The sequence below is a fragment of the Vespula vulgaris genome, chromosome 4 (assembly GCF_905475345.1).
Source record: "Vespula vulgaris chromosome 4, iyVesVulg1.1, whole genome shotgun sequence".
In the NCBI taxonomy this organism is placed as follows: Eukaryota; Metazoa; Arthropoda; class Insecta; order Hymenoptera; family Vespidae; genus Vespula; species Vespula vulgaris.
Genome location: NC_066589.1, coordinates 6972801 through 6996048, shown reverse-complemented (window position 1 = coordinate 6996048; position 23248 = coordinate 6972801). Strand labels below are relative to the sequence as shown.

The 23248-nt window shown below is 29.9% G+C and overlaps 1 protein-coding gene across 5 annotated transcripts; it reads left to right on the top strand.

Moving 5' to 3' along the window:
* Nucleotides 1–73: 73 nt before the first annotated feature.
* On the top strand, nucleotides 74–23248 carry LOC127063507 (zinc transporter ZIP1-like). Of its 5 annotated transcripts, none has more exons than XM_050993397.1 (8): nucleotides 74–208; nucleotides 7463–7712; nucleotides 8100–8267; nucleotides 8864–9025; nucleotides 9202–9363; nucleotides 9630–9837; nucleotides 10178–10304; nucleotides 21448–23248. In XM_050993397.1, the coding sequence occupies exons 2-8, from the start codon at nucleotides 7528–7530 to the stop codon at nucleotides 21780–21782; spliced, it is 1347 nt and encodes a 448-aa protein (XP_050849354.1). In that variant the 5' UTR covers nucleotides 74–208; nucleotides 7463–7527; the 3' UTR covers nucleotides 21783–23248. The 5 variants fall into 5 exon arrangements, with proteins under 5 accessions (XP_050849354.1, XP_050849352.1, XP_050849353.1 ...); XM_050993395.1 differs by lacking the exon at nucleotides 74–208 and adding an exon at nucleotides 242–702; XM_050993396.1 differs by lacking the exon at nucleotides 74–208 and adding an exon at nucleotides 5539–5723.

Genomic DNA, 23248 nt, shown 5'->3' with positions numbered 1-23248 from the left:
TGAAAAGAAACGTGAGAATATACGTCACACACGATCAAACTCGAACTCTCTACTAGCGAGGACTTCTCTTCTCTTTCGAAGAGAAGAGAAGTGAACAGGAGAGAACAGAAGTAGTGAGTTAAGGCAGGCTGGTCGTCCTCGGCCGATCTTGGGAACTCCGCAAGTGTTGTGAACGATCAAGTGATCGAGCGAGCGAACGAGCGAGCAAGTAAGCGAGCAAGCATATACAAGACGCGTAAGCGTTTACTTCGTCTCTCGATCTCGTCCGTGTCGGTCGATACCGCGATTCATCCGTCAGTAGCTCTTTTACCATTCTTATTACGATTAGATATAGAAATATATATGTAGTTTTCGATCGATAAGGTCAATCATACTTAATATTATATATTTATATATATATATATATTTAAAGTATATATATAAATATATATATATATATTTATAATATATATATATGTGTGTGTGTGCGCGTGCGTGTATATTTATTCGCATATAGACCTACATATAAGTTTTTATTCTATCTCATTACATTGCTATTGCTATTTCTATTTCTCTTGACATGGGTCATCGCTGATATTGTAAACAACTTGAGTTATATTATAGAGTTATTACGACTTTTGTGTTTTCTTATTGGTTCTTCTTCTTCTACTATTACCACCAATATCATCGACATCAATACCAGAATAGTGATCTATTATAGATGTAAGTGATAAATATTCATCTATTATTTTTGTGTTCATATATGCGTTAAGTTTTGTTAAGCCATTGTTTTTTTCTTTGTGATTAGCGATAATAATATGGATGTATTTATTTATGTATGTTTATATATATATATATATATATATATATATATATATATATATATATATTGTATCTCATTTAACTTAATCATCAGAGATATATTATTATCTTTTGATTATATATAAAGAAATCATTCGTAATACGAATGCGTTCTTTATTGATAAAAATGCTTTCTTTTTTATCTTAGGACAATATTTTTGTTTTTTGTTTAATTTTTTCACCCGGAACAGGTTGTCTTTTTTTAAACCGAAGAAAGAGAATTGTTTGTGATATATTGTATATATATCGCAATTATGTATACATTACATATCTTTAAAATGATTCATCGAATGTGCACGTGCAAATTCTTCGTTTCCTTGTCAAAATATGTGTCAAAATTTTATTTGCACTGTTTGTAAGAGGATAAATATTTCATATATCATTTCGTGCTCGTTTTCAAGTTTTCATGTATATACTCTACTATTTTTTTCAATGTTCATTTTGTTCATTCATATACTATACATATGTATGTAAATATATACACATATAACAGAAAATGCAGGTGATTATTTTTGAAATGTAAACTCTTATATCAACATAATCAAATCAGATCAATTGTCGAGTCTGCAATTCGTATGCAAAATGTCAAAAAAAATATATATATATATAGTACAGAGATGGTCAAAGACAATTGTAGATTTGTAGATTATCAATCAACAAATACTTAACAGCTGCAACTAAAAAAATACATGTATAAGTACATTTAAATGTACTTAAAAAATTGTTTTCTTTTGGTGACGATGTATGATTAAACGCAATATAGAATATGATTAAAAATATCAGTAATTATTTTTAAGAAAAGAAATGAAAAACAAAAAATAGAGGCACTTAATTTCTTATTTGTATGATATAAAAAATAGTCAATATAAAATAGTTATAGGTATATCAGCAATTATGCGTGAAAAAAATATAATTTCTTTTAAAATTAAAATATATGCATGTGATCATAAATTTAACGACTAGAAAACAATCACTATGATAGATCAACTCGATGGATCGATCATCGTTGATACTGGACAGAATACTCAAGACAACTCATAAGTTAAAATTAATTGTTTACATTCTAAAGTTAAACAATTTATTATCATATTTAATATTTCACTTTTTTGTTAATTTACGTGCTTATCATTATAGTTACATTATTTTCAATAATTTGATACACGTTTCCTCATCGTTTCAGTAAGTTCTTGACATCGTCATGCTTCACATGTTCCTACTCATAAGCTAACAAAAAGATAGGTATATGTTTGTGTATGTGAATGAATTATTATTAATTCAGTGAATATAATTATGCATTGTTATCCTGCCTATCAAAAAACTACGATAAGATAAATAATAGTGAATAAAAATAAAAATAATACATAAATATAAAAAAAATTTAATAAAGTACATATAAACAGAGTAGATCAAAAAAGTTTTATTAGGTAGAACTTTTTCGAAGTTATTAGATGGATTAAAAATATATAGATGATTTTAAGAAACAATTATTCTTTTTTAGCATAATATCTTAGACTAATTTTTATTTCGCAATGTAAAACTACAAGTCTAGGAATTTTTTTATCTTTCCACGTATATTAATATATAAAATTAAAAATGTAAAATAAAAATATGTGAATTTCTTTTATAAAATAAGACATGTTTAAAACGATGGATAAGAATGAAAAAAGAAAAAGGAAAAACACGATTATGAGAGTCGCAAAGTCGTATAATGATAACACATTCCTTTTATCGCACCAACATAAATTTAACTGGAAAGGAAAAAAAAAATAGCTCTACGCATAGCAAATTTCGGTAGTAATTCTAAACTCGCTTTATACTACGCAAATACGTCATTGCATCATAGAAAGTTTCCTCCTATTTTATGCGTTTCAAATCATCGATACAAATGAAGAATAAAACCTAAATGAATGAACCCTCCTCCTTTTTTAAAAGACCGACAAAATACTATATAATAATTATCTATCTACGTCATTTTAAATCGGATAGAATTTTTCTATTTCCTATGTTGTCTTTCTAATGGAAATTTAATGTATTTTTTAATCTCTTCAGGAAAAAAAGAATCTAATAATGGATTTTATGTAAATGGATAATTACGTACATAAATTATTTCAATGAAACATTATCTTTTTTTAGCTGAAAATTCGAAATAACGATAGATACTATTTGTTATTAAAAAACTGTTTGAAACAATACAAAGTTTTCAGTTGAATATAGATCCAGTTCTTTTCCAAGTTTGTAAAAACTTTTAGAGAATACGCCGTGAGAGCTTAAAAAAAGAAAGAAGAAAAGTAAAAGAAAAATCTCATCGATACGCTCCTAGAGTCTTAAAGTATTGGTAAAACTTTTATAATACTCTGTGTATAGTTTATGAAAACAGAATTTAATATGTGTATATATATATATATATATATATATATATATATATATATATATATAAGCATCTACATATAAAGTGTACATCAGTTACATAATCATATTCTAAGGGATACGTGAAGCTTAAAAGTTTGAAGAAACACTTCTATAAATACACGCGTACATCCATATATGATTTAAAATACGTTCATCGAATGTGATAAAAGAGGAAACAAAAATTCAACACGTGCGGTCGTCTAAGGTGTGTGTTTCATATTCGAGGAAAGCTCTCTGTTTAATATGATACATTCTTAGAGGAAAGTGTCGAAGACAATAAAATAAAAAAAATTAACGGAAGAGGTGGAAGCAGCTGTGCTAACGCAACAAGAATGATGAACAGAAATATTTATTATATGAATACGTACATTTTCAATGAGGAAATCTTTTGTGTCTGCTAAGACTTAGTACATATATACATAGATGGATGTCATCGAGTATGCCTTAGGCTATACAAAAGTCATTCTCCCTTCTCTCCGTAAATAGTTTTTTTTCTCTCCCCATTGAAGGCACGTGCAATACGTAAGTAGTACTTTCACTGCATTCGAATTCTTCGATATCGGTATTGCAGAATTATCAACGGCTCCCTCTCTTATCTTATTTAGATCTTCGCGTTTACCACGATTTTTTCCGCGAACGAATTGAATAGAGACGTCATAAACTGACGTCATTTCGTTAGGATACTCGAGAAAAATTTACATGTCAAAAGGAAGAGAATCTAAACATACTCTGAAGCAATGATCTTATATTTTATATCTCGTCATTTGTTGTGCTTATTTTTCTTCTTTTTTCCTCCTTTTTTTTTACATAAGAGAAGATCAGTTTCTTGTAATTTACTTAAGCCGGTAGCGATAATTCTTTTTTTTCCAGAAAATTAATTATCTATTTAAATTAAGTATAAGTGTACATAGATACTTTGTACAAAGTCTAGCAAATAAAACTATCAGCTTGTTTTAAATGAAAGATTGAAAAAGAGTAATTTACTTTAAATTATTTAGGAACTTTTCATCTCTCTTGTAATATGCACATACATCATTTTAAATACCTTCTGTTTTGTAAAAGTCTTAAAAATTGGAAAAACAATGAGGAAACAATCGCATATATGTTATAAACAATAAAAATGTTCAAGTATATATAATTCAAATTATCAATTGCATTGTATGAAATACTGGAGGAAAAATGTTACATAACGATCACAATGCTTAAATTGATCGATAAATCTTGGTGATCGAATAAAAACTATCATTGGATCAATGGTGAATTATTTTTTGAGAAATCATCATGGAAATTGGAGATCTTAATTGAAGATATATATCTCTCGCTAATTCTATATCCTGCTAGTACGATTATACACATCTATATACATGTATTTATATTGATATTCCACTCACGTACGAGTGATTCATTTCTCGCCTACGTATATACGCATGCATATATAAGTATGTATACTATACGAGTCACTTTTACGAAAGATCACAATCGAATTTATCTGAACGATCCCATTCCTTTCGAATATATAACTGGATGTAATAAATTAACTTAAAAAAAAATAAAAATAAAAAAAACTAATAAAAAAGAAAAAAGAAAGAAACCAGATAAACACTTGACTATCCAAGCATTAAATGAAACGTAAAAAGAAAAAACGAAGAAGAAAATAATAACAGTCACGATGTTAATTTTTTTCGATTACTATTGTTTTTACTTTTTTCCTTCTTTCAATTTTTACAACGCAATCAAACATATAAAGATATCTCCAACATAAGAACGTGTTCTGTTATTTGAGATATTTAAAAAAATATATTTCTTTTCTCGCGCGTTATTCTTAATTTTGAAATTTTACATAAAAGAGGATTATGTTTTCTTTTTTCTCAAGAATAAATATACTTATTTATCTTTTTATCCTCGTCATTATATAAAAAAAAAAATAATGTTTAAATAATTCAAACCGAAATATCAAAATATATTTTAAAATGAAAAATATATCACATTCACATAATCACCGTCTCACATACATATATAATATAATAATTTAAAACGCACAAAAACATTGCTGATGATACAGAATAAAAAGACGATTATGCCGATCTTGTATTTTTCTTTTGGTTTATTTTTTATTATTATCTTCATTTTTTTATTTTTTCTTTCTTCATTTATTTTTTTAATCGATCTACTTATTTTCTATTAGACCAAGTTCCTTGTAAAATTTAATAAAAAATAATTGTTTTATAACCCTTTCAAATTAAAATACGATCGCTATCGTGCTTCGAGTACTTGAGAAATTGTATTCGTTTTATGTACATATACATAGATACATATGTACGTATACGTAGGAAGCTTATATAAAGAGACAACGTTCTAAACGATGTTGCACACGTGTGGTCGGGACTTAAAGCAACACCAGCCGCGTTTCTATTCGGGGGGGCCGTTATCGCGACAAAGTCGACGACGACGGCAAAGACGATTGTAAAGATCACGTAAGGCAATATCGAAGTGTATATCGTGTTTTATATATATATATATATATATATATATATATATATATACCATTGATTATAAAAGATTATCCATTTAGCGCATTGTCTCTCAGAACTGACAAGTAGTTAAACATATATATGATCATACTGAAAATCAAGTGCAAAAGTTAACAGTGTGTCACATTCAATGGCGTAGAATAACAAGAAATTTATGCATATTCTGTCAAAAAGTGAAAACGAAGATAGAAGAAATGTGTGTGTGAGAAAGAGAGAGAGAGAGAGAGAGAGAAGTACAGTGGTGGATTTACGCACAGATGATCGCTTTGGATCTCGTAAGACAGAGATTCTTTCCTTACGATAATATGAATTTATATTATATAATAAATTTTTCATTTAATAAATATCTGGTAACCGTTATATATATATTTTTTTTATTATTATTTTACTACTGTAATTATTATCATATCACTATAATTGAATTTTGGACTATATATTTTTCACTTCATCATATACAATTGGAGCTTGAAAATATAAATTTTGAATAATTGATTTATTTTAATAGTACCACAATTCATAGGCGTGTCAAAAATTTGTAATGTCTCGAACCACTTGAAAGATAAATCCGTCAATGAGTATGAGAGAGAGAGAGAGAGAGAGAGAGAGAGAGAGAGAGAGAGAGAGAGAGAGAGAGAGAGAGAGAGGAGAGACAATTTTTTGGGATTTTTGATTGTACTGTACATGTAATATTGATGCAACTAATCGTTTCCAAATTTTTTGCGAAGAAAATGTCTTATAAAAATATTTGACAGAAAGTAGCGGCGTTTTTATTTTTTATTTTATTTTATTTTATTATTATTTCTTTGTTTTTATTTTTTTTTAAAAAGACCGAAATAGGAATTTTTTTTTAATAATCGGTGATCTACGTCGTTGAGAAATTCTTCACTAAAAATAGGTTGAAAAATCTTTGCAGACGTCGAAGAAATTTTATACTTCTAAGCAAATTCCATTAGTACTAACACTATAAAAGAACTTTCTTATTATATGTAAGCAATTTCGTAATCTTATAATTGTATACAATTCATTTGGCTATTAATGAAATGAAAAAGAAAAATATATTTTATTAATTTTTTTACGTTGAATTAAATTGAAATTTTAATTTGATAATTCATAATATTGATCGTTCTTAAACAAAGATGAAATATTTCCGATTACGTCAAGAAATGCACACACGATTGGAATCTCATTCAAGTGCAATAAATAATATCTCGTAATGAAAAAAAAATTATATCATATCATCGATTAACATCTGAAAAAAATTTTTTAAATCGTCCACGTAATAAAGATACATAAATCTTAATATAACGACATATAATTACAAATTCTTTTTTGTCAAGACGTTAAAAACGTGACAGAGACAAGGCGTTGTTATTAAGTTACAGATAAAGATTAGACACGTTATGGTACTGACAACTCTTAAGAGAAATATTATACATAATGCAATTTTGTTGACGTAGAATATTATAGTCTAGAACAAAATGCCAACGAGAAATGAATTCGACGAATGTAATTTCGATGGATCGTGAAATTACAAGTTTATATACTAAAATATGGCCCTCCGCAAATTATTTGCATTCTTTAAAAAAACATTTACAAATTTATTATCGTTATTTTACTTGAAAATTTAATATAATATCTTATACATAATTCATATAAAACATATTTTTTGTATAATTTTACAGTAACAATATTTCTCGTTGAGGAAAAGGATATTAAAATCAAGAAAATTTAAGGATCATTGAAAAAAATGGCTGACCACGATAGCGATCACGACGAACACGTTACAAACGATGTTGATCCTCAAAAAGTATTAATAGCTAAAGCAGTAACTATGATAGTACTATGTTCCGTTAGTACTTTCATGGGACTATTTCCAATGCAATTGGCTAAATGGTTAAAATGGAATACTTCAGGAAATATTCAAAATCCAAGGTGAGTAAAAATAATTTAATCAAATCTTATCAACTATTTTCACTTATTTTTTCTTTATTGATGATTTGATGAAAATTGATCGGAATATTTTCTAAAATCGTATGAATTCAACATAAAATTTAATATATGATATTACATACGTGTCAATAGCTAATTTATTAGATTTCCTATTTAACAACGTTACGGAAAAAAGAGAGTAAGAGACAAATGTGAAAACATTCTCATTTCGTAAATATTCTTATCGATGCAAAATTAAAAACTGTTTACACAGACATTGGTTCGCCAGTTAACAAATAAAGATTCTTCGATTTTATGAAATCGAATAAGAATACGAATGTATATTAATGATTTTCCTTAATCGTTCATCATTGAATTTACAATGTATAGATCAACGCGATTAGTGGCTTTGCTTCTTGGTTTCGGTGGAGGAATACTTTTCTATACGACGTTTCTTCATATGATACCGGAAGTCTCCGAAGGTGTTGAAAATCTTATAGCGGAAGGAACATTACCAAACCTTACATTCTCATTGGCTGAGATGTTAACGTGCTGTGGGTATGTTACGATCCGTCAACGTAATTTATAGCTACTTCGATCTACATAAATTATTGTAGATGAGTTATACATGGCTTGTGATAAAAACTGAAAGAATTAAAAAAAGAAAAAAATTTTATTTTTTACGGGAAGTAAGCGTATAATAAATGAATATATGTTTTTTTAATAATTTGTAAGGTCACTTGTAATTAATATTATATATATATATTTTTTAGTATTTCTTTCTTCTATCTAATATTTTAGTATTATTATTCATTATACACAATGAACTGAAAGTCCTTGGATGATTTTTTTTCAATTATTTACTTTTTTCGAGACTCTTTAGGCTAATCTTTTTTTCTTCAAATTGTAAAACTACCTTATAAAACTACAAGCCTAAAAAGTCTCGAAGAAAAATGATTGATTTTAAGTCTTAGGAATTCGCAGAGTTTGCCATGTAGAAACTTTTATTTCATTTTTTATTCGATATATTTTAGTATATATTCCGTAGTATTTCTTTTTTAATATGATACTTTTTAAATGTGATGACTACTGACAGAAATACTACTTAAAATGACTGCTTATAGAAATATTACTTACTACTATTTACTTTGTAGATTCTTCATTATGTATCTGGTCGAAGAATTGGTGCATACACACTTAAGAAAGAGAAAGTCGGAAAAAGAAAAAGACATTAAAACGGACATGAATCGTAGCACAAACGAACTTGTAGAAAATGGTCAAATAGTATCATCTTATACGAACGGACACTCTCATGCGTAAGTTCTTTTTCTCATCTATTTCATATCTATATTTTATAATTATATTCTAATTTATTTACTTTCACTTAACGATTTTATAAATAATCTTCGATTCTATTTTATATGAAATAAAAAGAAAATATGATTACACATAAAGTAAATGCAAAACTCAACTCGTTGTTTTTGTCACGCAGAAATGGTCATGGTCATTCTCATCATTTACCCGAGATAATAGACGTCGAAGATGATTTCATGATAAGTTCACTTCGAGGATTACTGATAGTACTTGGTTTGTCCGTGCATGAATTATTTGAAGGACTTGCTATTGGTTTAGAAAGTTCTGAAAGTTATGTCTGGTAAATATAATCAAGAAACAACTTTGTATATTATAACTAAATAGTTATGCTTCGACGATTTCTAACTGTAACACAAGATAATACGTTAATACTGATTTAACGAATTGTTTCGAAACATAACATAACATTATAAACGTAATTTTTGAAATATCAAAATATTATTCATAAAAAATTAACATTAATGTTACATAATACATATTATAGTATAAACGTAGAGAAAAATATTTTAAAAAATTTTTAATTAATTTTGTTATCCTGCTTTTCAGGTACATGTTTGCTGCAGTGGCAGCTCACAAATTCGTTATAGCATTTTGTATAGGGGTCGAACTAACTGCAGCTAGGACGCGACGTTACTTATCGATAATCTATGTTTGCACATTCGCTGTAGTGTCACCCTTAGGTATTGGAATAGGAATAATACTTGTTGGCGGAGAAAGTGCAGCTGCAAGTGGACCTCTAGCAGTAATTTTACAGGTTCGTTGAAATCTATAATTGCATGATGCATTTCGCAACGCTGCATCGTATGCAGTGGAACAAAAGTTTATTAAAAATTTTTTATTATAAGTTGATTATAAAAATCAATTATTCAATCGATTTTTTAAATCACCTATAAATAGCTCAAGTTCATTTATTTTTCCATCTAATAATTTTTTATTTCGATAATTTTTCATCTAAAAATTTTTTCCGTCTAGTAATTTTTAGCACACTGTTGATAAAATAATTTTTTTTGTTTTTTTTTTTTATTTGAAATTGTGAACAATTCTAATCTTTAAAAATGAATATTTCTTAAACATATTTCTTTTTAATGTGACAGGGTCTTGCATCTGGCACACTTCTCTACGTCGTTTTCTTCGAAATTTTACAAGAACATCGTTCTGGCCTTCGTCAATATTTATCAATACTCGTCGGCTTTCTCGTAATGTTTGGACTACAAATGTTAAGTAAGTACATGATATTTGTTTCTAAAGATATATTTACTATTTAAAATAATATTATAAATAAATTTGCGAAAAGAAACACAACTTTTACTCGATGATTTTCATACACGGTACATAACACTGGAAGATTACTCTAACGACCTATACAACATACGAAGCAAAACGTTTAATAATTAGCCAGAGTAGAAACCATGACATATAATTAAATGTACCTTAAAGTTAGTAGCTGTCATTTAATTATATAATTAGTTTCTCTTTCGAAAAAGGAAAATCAACTTAGAGATATCGTGTAAGATTCAGTATATATGTACTTGATTGGAGATATAATGTGTGTGTGTGTGCGTATATATATATTATTCCGAATCCATAATTACAAATCAATAAATTTCCGTTTTAATCTGAATTCTACTATTTAATCGAAACTCGTGACTGTCGCGAGAACGTATAGTAGAAATTTTATCGCATTTTGTTCTTTTTCCATTTTTTCTCAACATCTATTATCGATTGTCAGTATGTAATTAATTACTGGTCAAGAGTCACTTATCAGTCAGAGAAAATAAATTTTCACGATAGTATACTTACAAAAACACAAACATACACACGTGTTTAACTGGTCAGGATCATTGAGGCCAACGTTCGACATTAAAAGAATATACATATTTGGGTACATATTATTTGTACTTCAAATAAATTCAAACTACGACGATCATTAATCATGACTAATTCCTAAGAACGTTTACACACGCGAATAGGTACACGTGTAATCCGATTAATGACCGATTATAAATGTGAGATTCGATACGTACTTGAACGTATGTTGCTCTCATGAATTCGAAATCAGATCGTATTACACTATACGGAATATATGCATTTCGTTAACGTACATATAACATACTCTACAACGTAACTGGGTATGGTCGTTTTAAACTTTAAAGGGAATGCTGCCTTCTTCACGATCTTACTCTCATTGAATGGTAAGTGAATGAAAGAAGAATCGTCAATTGTTCTTCCCGCTGATTTATATCAGCTGATTTGATTCATTCGTTTTAGCACCTTATATAAAGTGTTACGAGATTATTGTAGTACTTTGTATTTGACCAAGGGGTCAACAATATTTTCTTCTCTAAGTATTTAATTTTAATTGGTACGTGATGTACGTAAGTAACGTATAATATATCTGTATATATCTGTGTATATATATATATATATATATATATATACACACTTATTTATTCTATAATTACAATATACGTATTCTCATCAAATCAATTTTATCGAATAATAAATTATGTGTATATATATATATATATGTATAATATAATATAATATATATATAAATTATATATAAATATACATCATAAATATGAATATATAATTAAACATGAAGACTAAATTAGAAAAATGATAAAACTAATAAAAGTATTATGTTTATGCTCACCACATCGATGTTAGAGACATAAAAAGAAAATGGTCGCTTCGTTGAATTTACGGGAACACTCAACTCCTTCCGCTATTATCTCCGATGAAAGTGAACGTGGGTCGCCAACCACCAATATTCGTTCGCGTTTTAACGAACACAGACTTCTCGAATTTGTCTCCTTGACGAATACATAGGCGGCTTCCTGTATTAAACATCCCACGAAATTAATTATATACATCAAAATATTCTCTTCTTCTTTTTTTTTCTTGTTGTTGTTGTTGTTGTTACTGTTATTATTACAATGTTTCATATATCTAAATATTTTTATTTTGGAGATAGATATTCAATAACGATATCTCACATGAATACGCCTATGGTTATCTAACACGTCTAAGAAAAACGATAATGACGAATATTTACATTGTAAATAATCTCGAACGACGACACGTAAGATTTAAGGCGCGATATGCATAACTAACTAACTATATACATAAAACTCTAATACGAACGTTAGATGCACGAAAGAACTCGGACTATCTCATTGACGCGATCTAAGATAATCATTTCATTTCGAATTCTTCATACAATTTCTATCTCGTAAGTACATAGGCCATAAAGTAGAAAGTTCTACGCTTACGAACCGTGAGCTTCATTATAAAGATTTAACATATATATTAACGTACATTTTATGAAAATTAAAAAGAAAAAATAATAATAAAATAAAATAAAATTTATATTGCTTTTAACCTGTTAACTGGGAAAGGATGTGTTAACTCGCCACGCGAATCTAATTTCTTTCCTAATAAAAGAATAAATAAATCATTAGATTTTCACTTCATTTACAAAAAAAAGCCATTGTACAGAATGGATTACAAAAGTTCCTAGGTGGGTCAAATGTTCTTCACAAACGATTTTAAAAACCAATCGCTCCTTTTCCTGACTTTCTAAAGTTGGAGTTATGCTTGTAGTTTTGCAATCTGAAAAAGAAGGTTAGTCTGAAAAGTTTCGAAAAAGAGTGATTGATTTTTAAGATCATCTAGAAAGTTTTGGTTCACTTAGGAACTCCTGCGATCCATCCTGTACTTAACTCGCCCTCCGCATCCTCCAAAAAAAAATTCTTCATTTCACGATTGAATAATTTATTTATTCGTCTATTTATTTGATCAGCATTTGTATTAATTAATACAATAAGTATTTCGTAAAATAAATGATCAATATAAATATATGAATATTTCGATCAGTTAACGGTTTAAGGGGGAGGGAAAAAGGAAAAAAAAGAACAAGAATATCGATTCTAAAAGTGGATAACTACGATGATAATAAGTAAAATAAAGATTAATGTTACGTCGTATGAGTCAGAATCACGCCAAGCATAACTGAAACAAGATTCGAAACAAAAGAATTCCGTTTGCTAATTAATCGAAAGGGTTACTAAAGCAACTACAATAGCAAGGAATACTGCGGAAGTGTATGTTATTGTAGAGGAAGGTAACGAACGTTTTATAGCACGATGGTATTCCGTACTTTTTTTTTACTTTTTCTCCGCACCGGTGATTCGCCATCGCGTTTGGATGGCGTTATACTGGCGAATGATGCCGGTGTGCCTTTCACTGTGAAACGACCTTCACCCGTCCGTCAGCTCGACCGATTTATTTGCAACGTACGTAAGTAAGTACGTATCTATGTAATTATATACACATACATACGTACATACTAACTCGCGAAAATCCCGTTCGTGACCTTTTAAAACGAAATTAAAGAAAGTTCGAGAGAGAGAGAGAGAGAAAGAGAGAGGAAGAGAAAGAAAGAAGAAGCAAATACAACGAAGTAATATTTCTTTTAAAAGAATTTTACAAATGTGCACGCACATACGTGCACGCACACACACTTACACACACACACATATATATATATACAAAATGTTTCATTTATACATATGATATTATATAATATGTATAATTTATGTATGTACATATTATATATCCAAGTTTTTTCTGTTTAATTTTTTATAATTATTACTCGAAACTTTCAAATGTTTAAACAATTCATATTGATTTTCTAAAACGTTTACGAAGTAATGTGAAGACGGAGATACGTGTTTCTAAGAATAAATGAAAACTGCTATAACACGAGAGGATTATTCATTGATTTGTGTCTGGTAAACATAACGTGATAACGATTCATGTGTTGAAAACAATAGGACATCAACTTCGTATCACGAATAAGGCCAATTAAACATCAACACAACAAAGAGAAAAAGTGAGAGAAAGAGAGAGAGGGAAGGAGGGAAAGAAAGAAAACGTTTATCTTTATTTACGCAGCAACAAATTTTTTAAATTCAAACGCGAAACTTACGAAAGGCAAATGAAATACGATTCATGCTGAAGAAATGAAAGAAACGCTTCTCGAATTCGAATATTTAAAATACCAAAAAGAGTCCGGTTTCACGCGTAGCACGCGTGAAAGGTGATGCATTGAAGCGATTGCGCATATATACGCATACCACACTCACTCTTTTCTTTCTTTTTATGTGATTATCACGAAATAAGTATAAAAAAAAGAAAAAGATACAATGAATCAAACGTGAGATATAAAAGTTCGCTGAAATCGACATTATAAAATAATCGATATTTCTCTGTTGATTTAAACATTACAGAAAAATGTATAGAATATATGTATACAATTTTGATAACATGACTTGATCAAACGAAATATTTAAATAAAAGATATATACTACAATTATAGACAAAGTATAAACTTAAACATATTTATATGTGTAAATATATACATATACATATATACACAACCTTAATATAAATAATTACAACCAAATAGAATAAAACAATAAATAAATGAATAAAACATGATTTACATAACGTATTAAAAACGATATACACATACAAATAATTTCAACGTAAGGTGAATACATTAAGGAGTCACTTCTCTTGACAAATAATATTATTGACTCACCCTGTATATGGATAAAGGAAAATAGAGGGGAGAGTTCATATGCACGTAGTACGAATGCATCGGGAACTCGGGAGAGAATGAGAGAAAGAGACGGTGAGAGAGAAGGTGGCGGATAGAGCGAGAACGTGGTGGGGATCCTCAGAGTTAGAGCGGGGAGAGAAGAAAGAGAGGGGGGCAGGAAACGGTTCGGAGGGACTATGTAAGATGCGAGGGGATACGAATGACCAACGACGTCCCTATCCAGACCCTGAGTGTCCGGTTCGACGCCGTGCCGCGTGGAACGACTTACGTTTCTTCGTGTCTTCCTTCTTCATCTTCTTCGTCCTCGTCCCCTTCGTGTTCTCCACTAAATAAATCGCAATCGCATATCTAACAATTTTGAGAATAATATCTGATATCAGAACGATGAAGTTCTTTCTCGATTTGTCGTTTCTTATCTAACGTCAAACTTTATATATACATATATGTGTGTGTGTGTGTGTGTGTACATTGTATATATGTATATATCTATTATCACTTCGATTTAACTAAAATCCAAGAAATTATTGGCGATGCTGTTGAGAGCAACAAATTCTTCTTTTGTGTTAGTTTCGATCAGAAACGAGACACGTTGGACCGATCATCGTTGTATAGTACTGTTACTATTACTACTCCTACTACTACTAACTACGGTCCAGTTAAATATCAACGTCGCGTTTAGCACGAGTGCTTTGGGTGAAAGTGGGTAGCCGGTGTAGTTCGCGGAATACTCTCGATTGTATTTGCGATCGTATTTCCAGTTGGAGACGGCTAACATATGTGTAATAATATCCAGGAAGGAAGAGTGTCATTTTCGGGAGAACGATTCATGTCAAAGTCACGATGATGAGAATTTAACTATCGATGATGTGTTCGATGTGAAATATTTCAGTGAATATATTATGATAAGTGGAAAATGATGTTATTCAGAAAATAACGGTGGACATTAGACGCAATCCAGACACAACGGTCGAACGTTCGTTGAGTTCTATGATCCTTTTCAAACCGTGAGGGAAAAGAGAAAAAAGAAAAAGATGGAAGAGACTACGACTACGTCTTCGATTCTTTTGATGGCAAAAATCGGTGCCATGATCGGTCTTGGATTCGGATCGCTTATATTGGGTATGTTACCTCTGATGGTTGGACGATGCAGGACGAAATTTCGTCAGAAACGATGTCACGGCATCTCCAATAACTCAAGTAACTCAACTTCGACTTCAACTTCGGCATCGCAAACGTCCTCCTCTTTCGTCGATAACGCAGCGAATTCGCAAGTACGCTTTTATAACTCTTTCTCTTTCTCTCTCTTCCTCTCTATTCGACTTGTTCTCTGAAGAACCTTCGAGGAATGTTAATAAGAAAACACATTTCTAACAATTCGACTTTTGAAACTTAATTAAAAAAACAAGTATACGTAACATTTGATATATGAAAAGAGAGATATTCGCGTTCACCGAAGCTTTCGTCGGATGTACTTCAGAGAAATTTTGCATGCATTGTTAATACATATGTTATACATAATGTGTAACGTTAACGAAGAGAGATAAAGAGATAGAGATAAAGAGATAAAGAAATAGAGAAAGAGAGAAAGAGAGAAAGAAAGGATGAGACAGAACGAGGAAATGAGACTAAGCAAATACTCTTCAGGGTCTTTTGACGTCACTGTTACTCTGCTTCGGAGGAGGAGTCCTTCTTTTCACAACGTTCCTACACCTAGCTCCGGAGGTACGGCTCAGCGTCGAGAGACATCAATCGAATGGACAACTACCAACGTTGGGAACTCTAAGTTTATCGGAGTTACTCTTTTGTGGAGGATTCTTTCTGGTTTATTTGGTCGAGGAAGCTGTACATGCGGCGTTAACAGGGAAACCAGAATCATCGGAAGCTTTACTTTACAGGACAGTATCAGTACGTCGTTGTAACAATCAAAATGGTGTAACAACGTCTGCGACGAGTGGTTCAACTACGACTGTATCAACAACGACTAGATCATCCACTTGGAAAGATGATACCGAAGAATTGAGACAAGATGATGAAAAATTAAATCGACGATCGAGACAACATCGATTGGAAGATATGTGTGGTGTTAAGGATGACAAAGTATTGCCAGCCATATTTGTACTTTCATCATCAGCTGGATTATCAGCACAGATCGGAGATCAAGGAGACAATATTATCAGGCAGCATCAATCGGATCCTGAATTAGTTGCATATACGTCGCGTGAACATCACGAACATAAACACTCGATCGTAACGAAAAAGACATCTGTTCAAGGTTTATTAACCGTTTTGGCATTATCCTTTCACGCCATCTTCGAAGGACTTGCCGTAGGCTTAGAACCTTCCTTGGGTTCTGTTGTTTACCTTGCTGCTGCGATTGCCACTCATAAATTGGTGATATCCTTTTGCGTTGGTATGGAACTTTATGTTGCCGGTGCATCAACCAGGACGACCTTAGGATACTTAACAGTTTTCTCAATGGTAACGCCGATCGGTATCGCAGTTGGATTAGCTCTTGGTCATTTCAAAAATGATAGCGATACTCTCGGTCCAACCCCAACCATACTTCAAGGAATGGCAGCTGGAACTTTACTCTACGTTGTATTTTTCGAAGTTTTGGCACGAGAAAGAGCCAACGAGAAGAGTGGTCTTCTACAATTGCTCGCTATTATTGTTGGATTTATGCTGATGCTGGGTCTACAGATTGCTAGTGAGTGTGCTTCCCGGAAGACCTTTCGTCGACTACGACGAATCTCGTTCTATAATAGATATAATATAATATACGGAAGATTGTCTATCTCTAAAGCGACCTTGAATTTGTCTCTTCTGTGATATAGAGAAAATATTTTTTTTTGTATCTAATTTATTCATCACTTTCGCATGAATATCTTCTTCTTCTTCTTCTTCTTCTTCTTCTTCTATTTCTTCTTTTTCCAATGAAATCGAATAAGAAGCAATGTTGTTGCGTCCTTTCGATGTCATTGTGAATTATGTTTTATTGTTACATAGTTACAGTATACATTCCCCAGCTGGGAATTATCTGATTCACACTTTCACCACGTCAGAAAACTAATTAACTTTGAATACGAGCTAAAAGACTTTTTATTGGTGTATGTATATATATACATACATGCATACATATGTTTCATTTCTCTGGACATAAAGTATTTGGCACATTTCCTTTTTCGACTGATCCAACTCGGTACAAACCTATCGCAGGTACGTCCTTGATACATTTACAGTCGACGTGTCGGTTTAACTTGTAGGAGTCGAAACTCATCTACCTATTGATTCGCTCAAGTTTAAACGTTCGAAGAAGTTTCAGGCCGAATTCGGTCACTCGGAACGAACGTGATCTATTTGAAAAATAAGAAAAAGAGAAAGAAAGAAAGAAAAAAACAGAAGAAAAACAAAAACAAAATTTCACCACAATCTTTAACCCATTAAAATTGAAAAGTTTTAACTTCGTTTTGAATTAGAAATTTTAACTTCATCTATTATGTAATGTCATACTTTATTTATTATTAGAGTCAAATAAATTTTTTCGATTCTCCTCGATAATAACTTATTCATCAATATGTATATAATCGATTTTATTCGATTCAAATTATCTTTCTTTCATTTTCTTTTTATTATCGGACAACGTAATCTGTTTTGTACACATGAAATATATATATATATATATATATATATATATATATATATATATATATCACGTTTATGTTCAATCAACTTAAACAGAAAAACAGATGCCCAAAATATATATGTACGATATATAACCCATTTCTATTAATCTTACTTTACTCTTCCAAAATGACATAATTCTTAATCAATTAAATACAAGGATCGTTTGAAAAAAATCACGGCTCTTTTTTTTCACTTTAAGAATAAAATTCATACAAATAAAAAAAAATATCGAAACATGAATTTCGAATTATAATTTGCATAAATCGTAAATATATACATTGGATTTACAAAACCAGTTATAACCAGTTTTTTGATCATTTATTATAAAAATGTCTAATTTCAATTTTATCGCAAATTTTTTAAGAATATCATTACATTAGATAACTATATAATATGATCGATTTTATAAAGTTTTCCTCTTCTCACGTTTTTTCTTTTTCTTTTCTGAGATACATACGACAGTATCTCCTAATATACCGAAATAATAAATTGTTGGCAATTCTAGTGTTACTAAAAAAAAATGATTCATGATCACCGAGCGTAACAGAAAATTTCAGCTTGGTTCACCACTGATCTTATCTCTATGACATTAATGAACGAACAAAAAAACAAGACGTAAATAATTTATAATACGTAACAGTTGCACAGGAAGTTTAATAAGAAATGTATACTTCTGATTCGGTAAATTGTTGACAAATATACTATCTCTCTCTCTCTCTCTCTCTCTCTCTCTCTCTCTCTCTCTCTCTCTCTCTCTCTCTCTCTCTCTCTCTCTCTCCCTCTCGCGCTATGTACATATATATATTTTTTTCTTAGATAACAGATCGTTGTAATCGTTGTAATAAAACGATTACAAATAAAAAACCTAAACAAATAAGATTACGAATTAATTCGAAAAGAAGAAATTCTATATATGTTGTTGCATAATTCAATTCCTATTCCGATTCCTTAAGTGAACAATTAAGTAAATCTCTTGCGTCAAATGTAGAAAATCTCGTAAGACTAATTAATTTATTAGAAAACTTTCAAGATAGATAATATATAAATAATCCTTATTTCCCACGTATACTGTTATTCGTAATATTACATGATAAATTGCTTAGAATAAGTATATATATATGTACTGATATGAAAGAGAGACAACGTAATGACGGTCCTCACGTAAGAAAATGAGACATTTCCAGGAGCGTATATACACGAACGAACGTACGCAATCATCGTGGGTGACAAATTACGATCTTTGTTACGTCGATTCGTTTTACGAGGACTAAGTGCTCTCTCTCTCTCTCTCTCTCTCTCTCCCCCCTCTCTCTCTCTCTCTCTCTCTCTCTTTCGCAAAGATCTGCCTCTTCTCTGAGCTTTCTCTATTCATGGCAATGACCCGCGTCGCAGGTCGATGGACGATCCGACCGACTTTCGACCGCTTTCTCGACCACCTAGAATCTTTTATAGTATAATCTTTCATCTTACTTTAAGATCGATCTGTGATGAATAAATAACAAAAAAAAAAACCGAAAAATTCAAATAACTATCAAATTCATCGATTATTTTTTAATTTGCGATATAATGCGTAAGACAAAACTTTTTTCAACGTTACCTTTCGTCATTAGTACAAAAGCTTTGATACCTTTTTTTTAAAATCACTTCTATCTTTTATTTGATCAATATTTTTATTAATTATCGATGATACGTATCTTGTTATATAAATGATCAATATATATGAATATTTCGGTCAGTATAAATAATTAAATATCAGGGTTACGTCAGGATTTGCGTCTCTTATACTACCTATTGTTATTTTATCAAATATAAATATTGATCATTTATTTAAAATACTGATCAAATGTTTAAATATATTGCAGCTCTTTAAAAATGACCTAATTATGTTTTCGTGTAAATTATTAATTGAAAATCTAGAAATCGAAATTTCGTCATTATATGTGGAACTTTTGACATGTTATATAAAATTGATCTAAAAAAAATACAATTATGTGTTCATATAAATTGCGTATTAGGAATTTAGAAAAATTGATCTATTATACGATGGAAAAAATATTCGATAATATTATTATTACATCTATTCACGATTTTACATCTGTTTTCGTTATATTTTTTCTGACAAAAAAATATATTAAATTCTTGAAAATCGAATACTCGATATTTTGAAATTACTATATGATAAAGAAATGTCCCTTTGATATGATACTTAAACGTGTATCTCCAACACTCATTTTAAATGTTGAAATATGAAATTCTTGTGTTCGATAATGTGTTTCTCGATTAGATATGATTGTATATGTACATATATATTCATATATATATATATATATATATATATATATATATATATATCTATATATATATGTATTTACATGTATAATACAATACATTTATATTATATAATACTATATATATACAATATATATGTATTATATAATACTTAATAAAATATTCAACTTTTGTCTTATCCTCTCTTTAGCTAGTGATTATCAGAATATTCACATTTCCCAAATTAAAGATGGATCGATCCATCATAAAATGTTCATTTGAAAAGAAAGTACTTTTAGATCGAATTTAATACATTTACATGGATCGATTCGATATCATTAATTTGAATTACGACGGCATAATCGTTTACGACTTATAACATAGTATAGAGATAAAAGTGTATCTAATTGATTACATAACCTAAATATAGTATTGACACGAACTATTTTTTTATAATTATTCTATATAAGAACAAGATGAATATCAAGAGAAATATATTTTAATTAAAAATTTATTACGAAATAATATAACGTAACGAAAATAGATATTAACGGAATTATAATATTAAATATTACAATTTAAACACGATTTAATTATGCAACATATATCTATATTTCTATAAAAAATAATTACGTAATATGATTATTACAAACAAAATAATTACAGTTGATAGAACTAGATTAAGAGAAAAAAAAAATTTTTAAGACGTCAATACCTTTACAGTCAGCATATTTCTAACAATAACCGATGATTAATTAATTATATTTTTTTTTCTTTTTACAGCCGCCCATTCGCATTCGCATTCACATTCACATTCTCACTCACACTTGCACGAATCCTCGCATTCGCATTCTCACGAACACGAGGATGAAAACGAGAATGAAGATATTATTCACGAGCAAGGACTTGGAAGGAAATCGAAGCATTCGCACCAGACGAGCACGGAAAGGGTTGTAGGTGATGCCATTGAAAGGGTCACGCAAAATATCGTCGACGTACTTTCGAAAAGTTTGGCCTCCTCTACGAGTCCTCAAACGCAGTACGAGCATTTACACGAAAACCATACTTTACACGATACCAGAGATACTTTAATATCATCGATGAATCGTACGATATGAATGTATACACGTATATACGTTTAATTGTTGGAAAATAAATTCTCTCGATGTCTTCGATCGATTATTCCGAGAAGAATCATCATCATCGTTATACAAAGGATCATTGAAGACCGTTGAAGAATTTTTTATGAAGATTCATAAAACTCGTTCAAGACGAAGATAGATACGTATGTATATATATATATATGTGTATGTGTATATATATATGTGTGTGTGTTCATACGAAGGAAACAAGAAAAAAGTGCTCGAAGAAGTTTCTTACCAATATTGGAAGTTCGATTAATAGACGATTTTTCTATCAATAAGCCGATAATAATACTCCTTTTTCGAGCCAACACATAACTCCACCATCCTAGTCTCTCATGGATTTTGAATTATTCACACAAGTAATATAATACAGAAATTGAACATTTTCGGAATAATTAATATTTTATTTGATTAACTCTAAAAGTATGATCATAATTTCGTACGTTAACTTCGAATGCGTTTTACTAACTCATCGAATCTGTCGGTAATTTATCGGTTGGTAACACGTTAAGTGCGTTTTATGTTGCGTATTATGAAAATTTATAGAAATCATCACTAATGCTCGATTAATACGGGTATATGTATAATATGGACCACATTGCATTGGTAGTAAAATATATAAAAAAAAATATCAATCTTTTTAAACGTGTACGTAATGTACAGAGAATTTGTAAAATAAGAATATGTAAGATATGTAGAAATCATCTTTAAGATTAAAAATGGCGGGCTATTCAAACGACTTTCGTATGCCTTTTGTAATAAAATAAAACTACACGACAATGAATGGACAGAGTTTTAAGCTGTCATAGATATACCTCTTGTTTTTTATAAAATTAAAAAAGATAAAGTTTTAATTAAATTTTTCTTCTTTTTTTTTCTATTGTATAAAATTTTATATATGTAATAACAATAACCGCGGAATATCGCTGTTATAATGATGACATACGAATCACTTAACTTAAACAATCATGATTCGAGTCAATTATATTATTCACGTACTTCTTCTGCACTCATCCTTGCATTTTGATTATTTATTGTCATTTATTTTTATTGCAACCTTACGTGCACGAGATTCGTATAACACTGACTAATTTTAGTCGAAATACATGTTGAGTGTCTTACTGATGTGTTGCATATTCATTACATTATTATTAGTGAGAGTATTAGATGATTATGTTTATCTATTTCATAGCACATTGACAAATATACCATAAAACCTCTACCGCCTACAATGTTTGTTGTCTTTTTTAATCTGGAACCAATCTAAGTTTTGTTGTTTATAGTCTAATGTTTAATGATACTGACATTTGTAGATATTCGATATGATTCTTTTCACTTAAATATTATAAAACTAAAATTTGGAAAATATTGTATATTATCGTTTGCAAGTATTGTTAATTTTTATCAAACATTCTAAAATATATATTAAAAACTTAAAA

Bases quoted from the DNA above. Each gene is read 5' to 3' on its own strand.
- LOC127063507 (XM_050993394.1), top strand. From the start codon at position 15,744: ATGGAAGAGACTACGACTACGTCTTCGATTCTTTTGATGGCAAAAATC. The intron at 15,984-16,356 runs GTACGCTTTTAT...AATACTCTTCAG, and splicing joins ATAACGCAGCGAATTCGCAA to GGTCTTTTGACGTCACTGTT. The intron at 17,420-21,447 runs GTGAGTGTGCTT...TTCTTTTTACAG, and splicing joins GCTGGGTCTACAGATTGCTA to CCGCCCATTCGCATTCGCAT.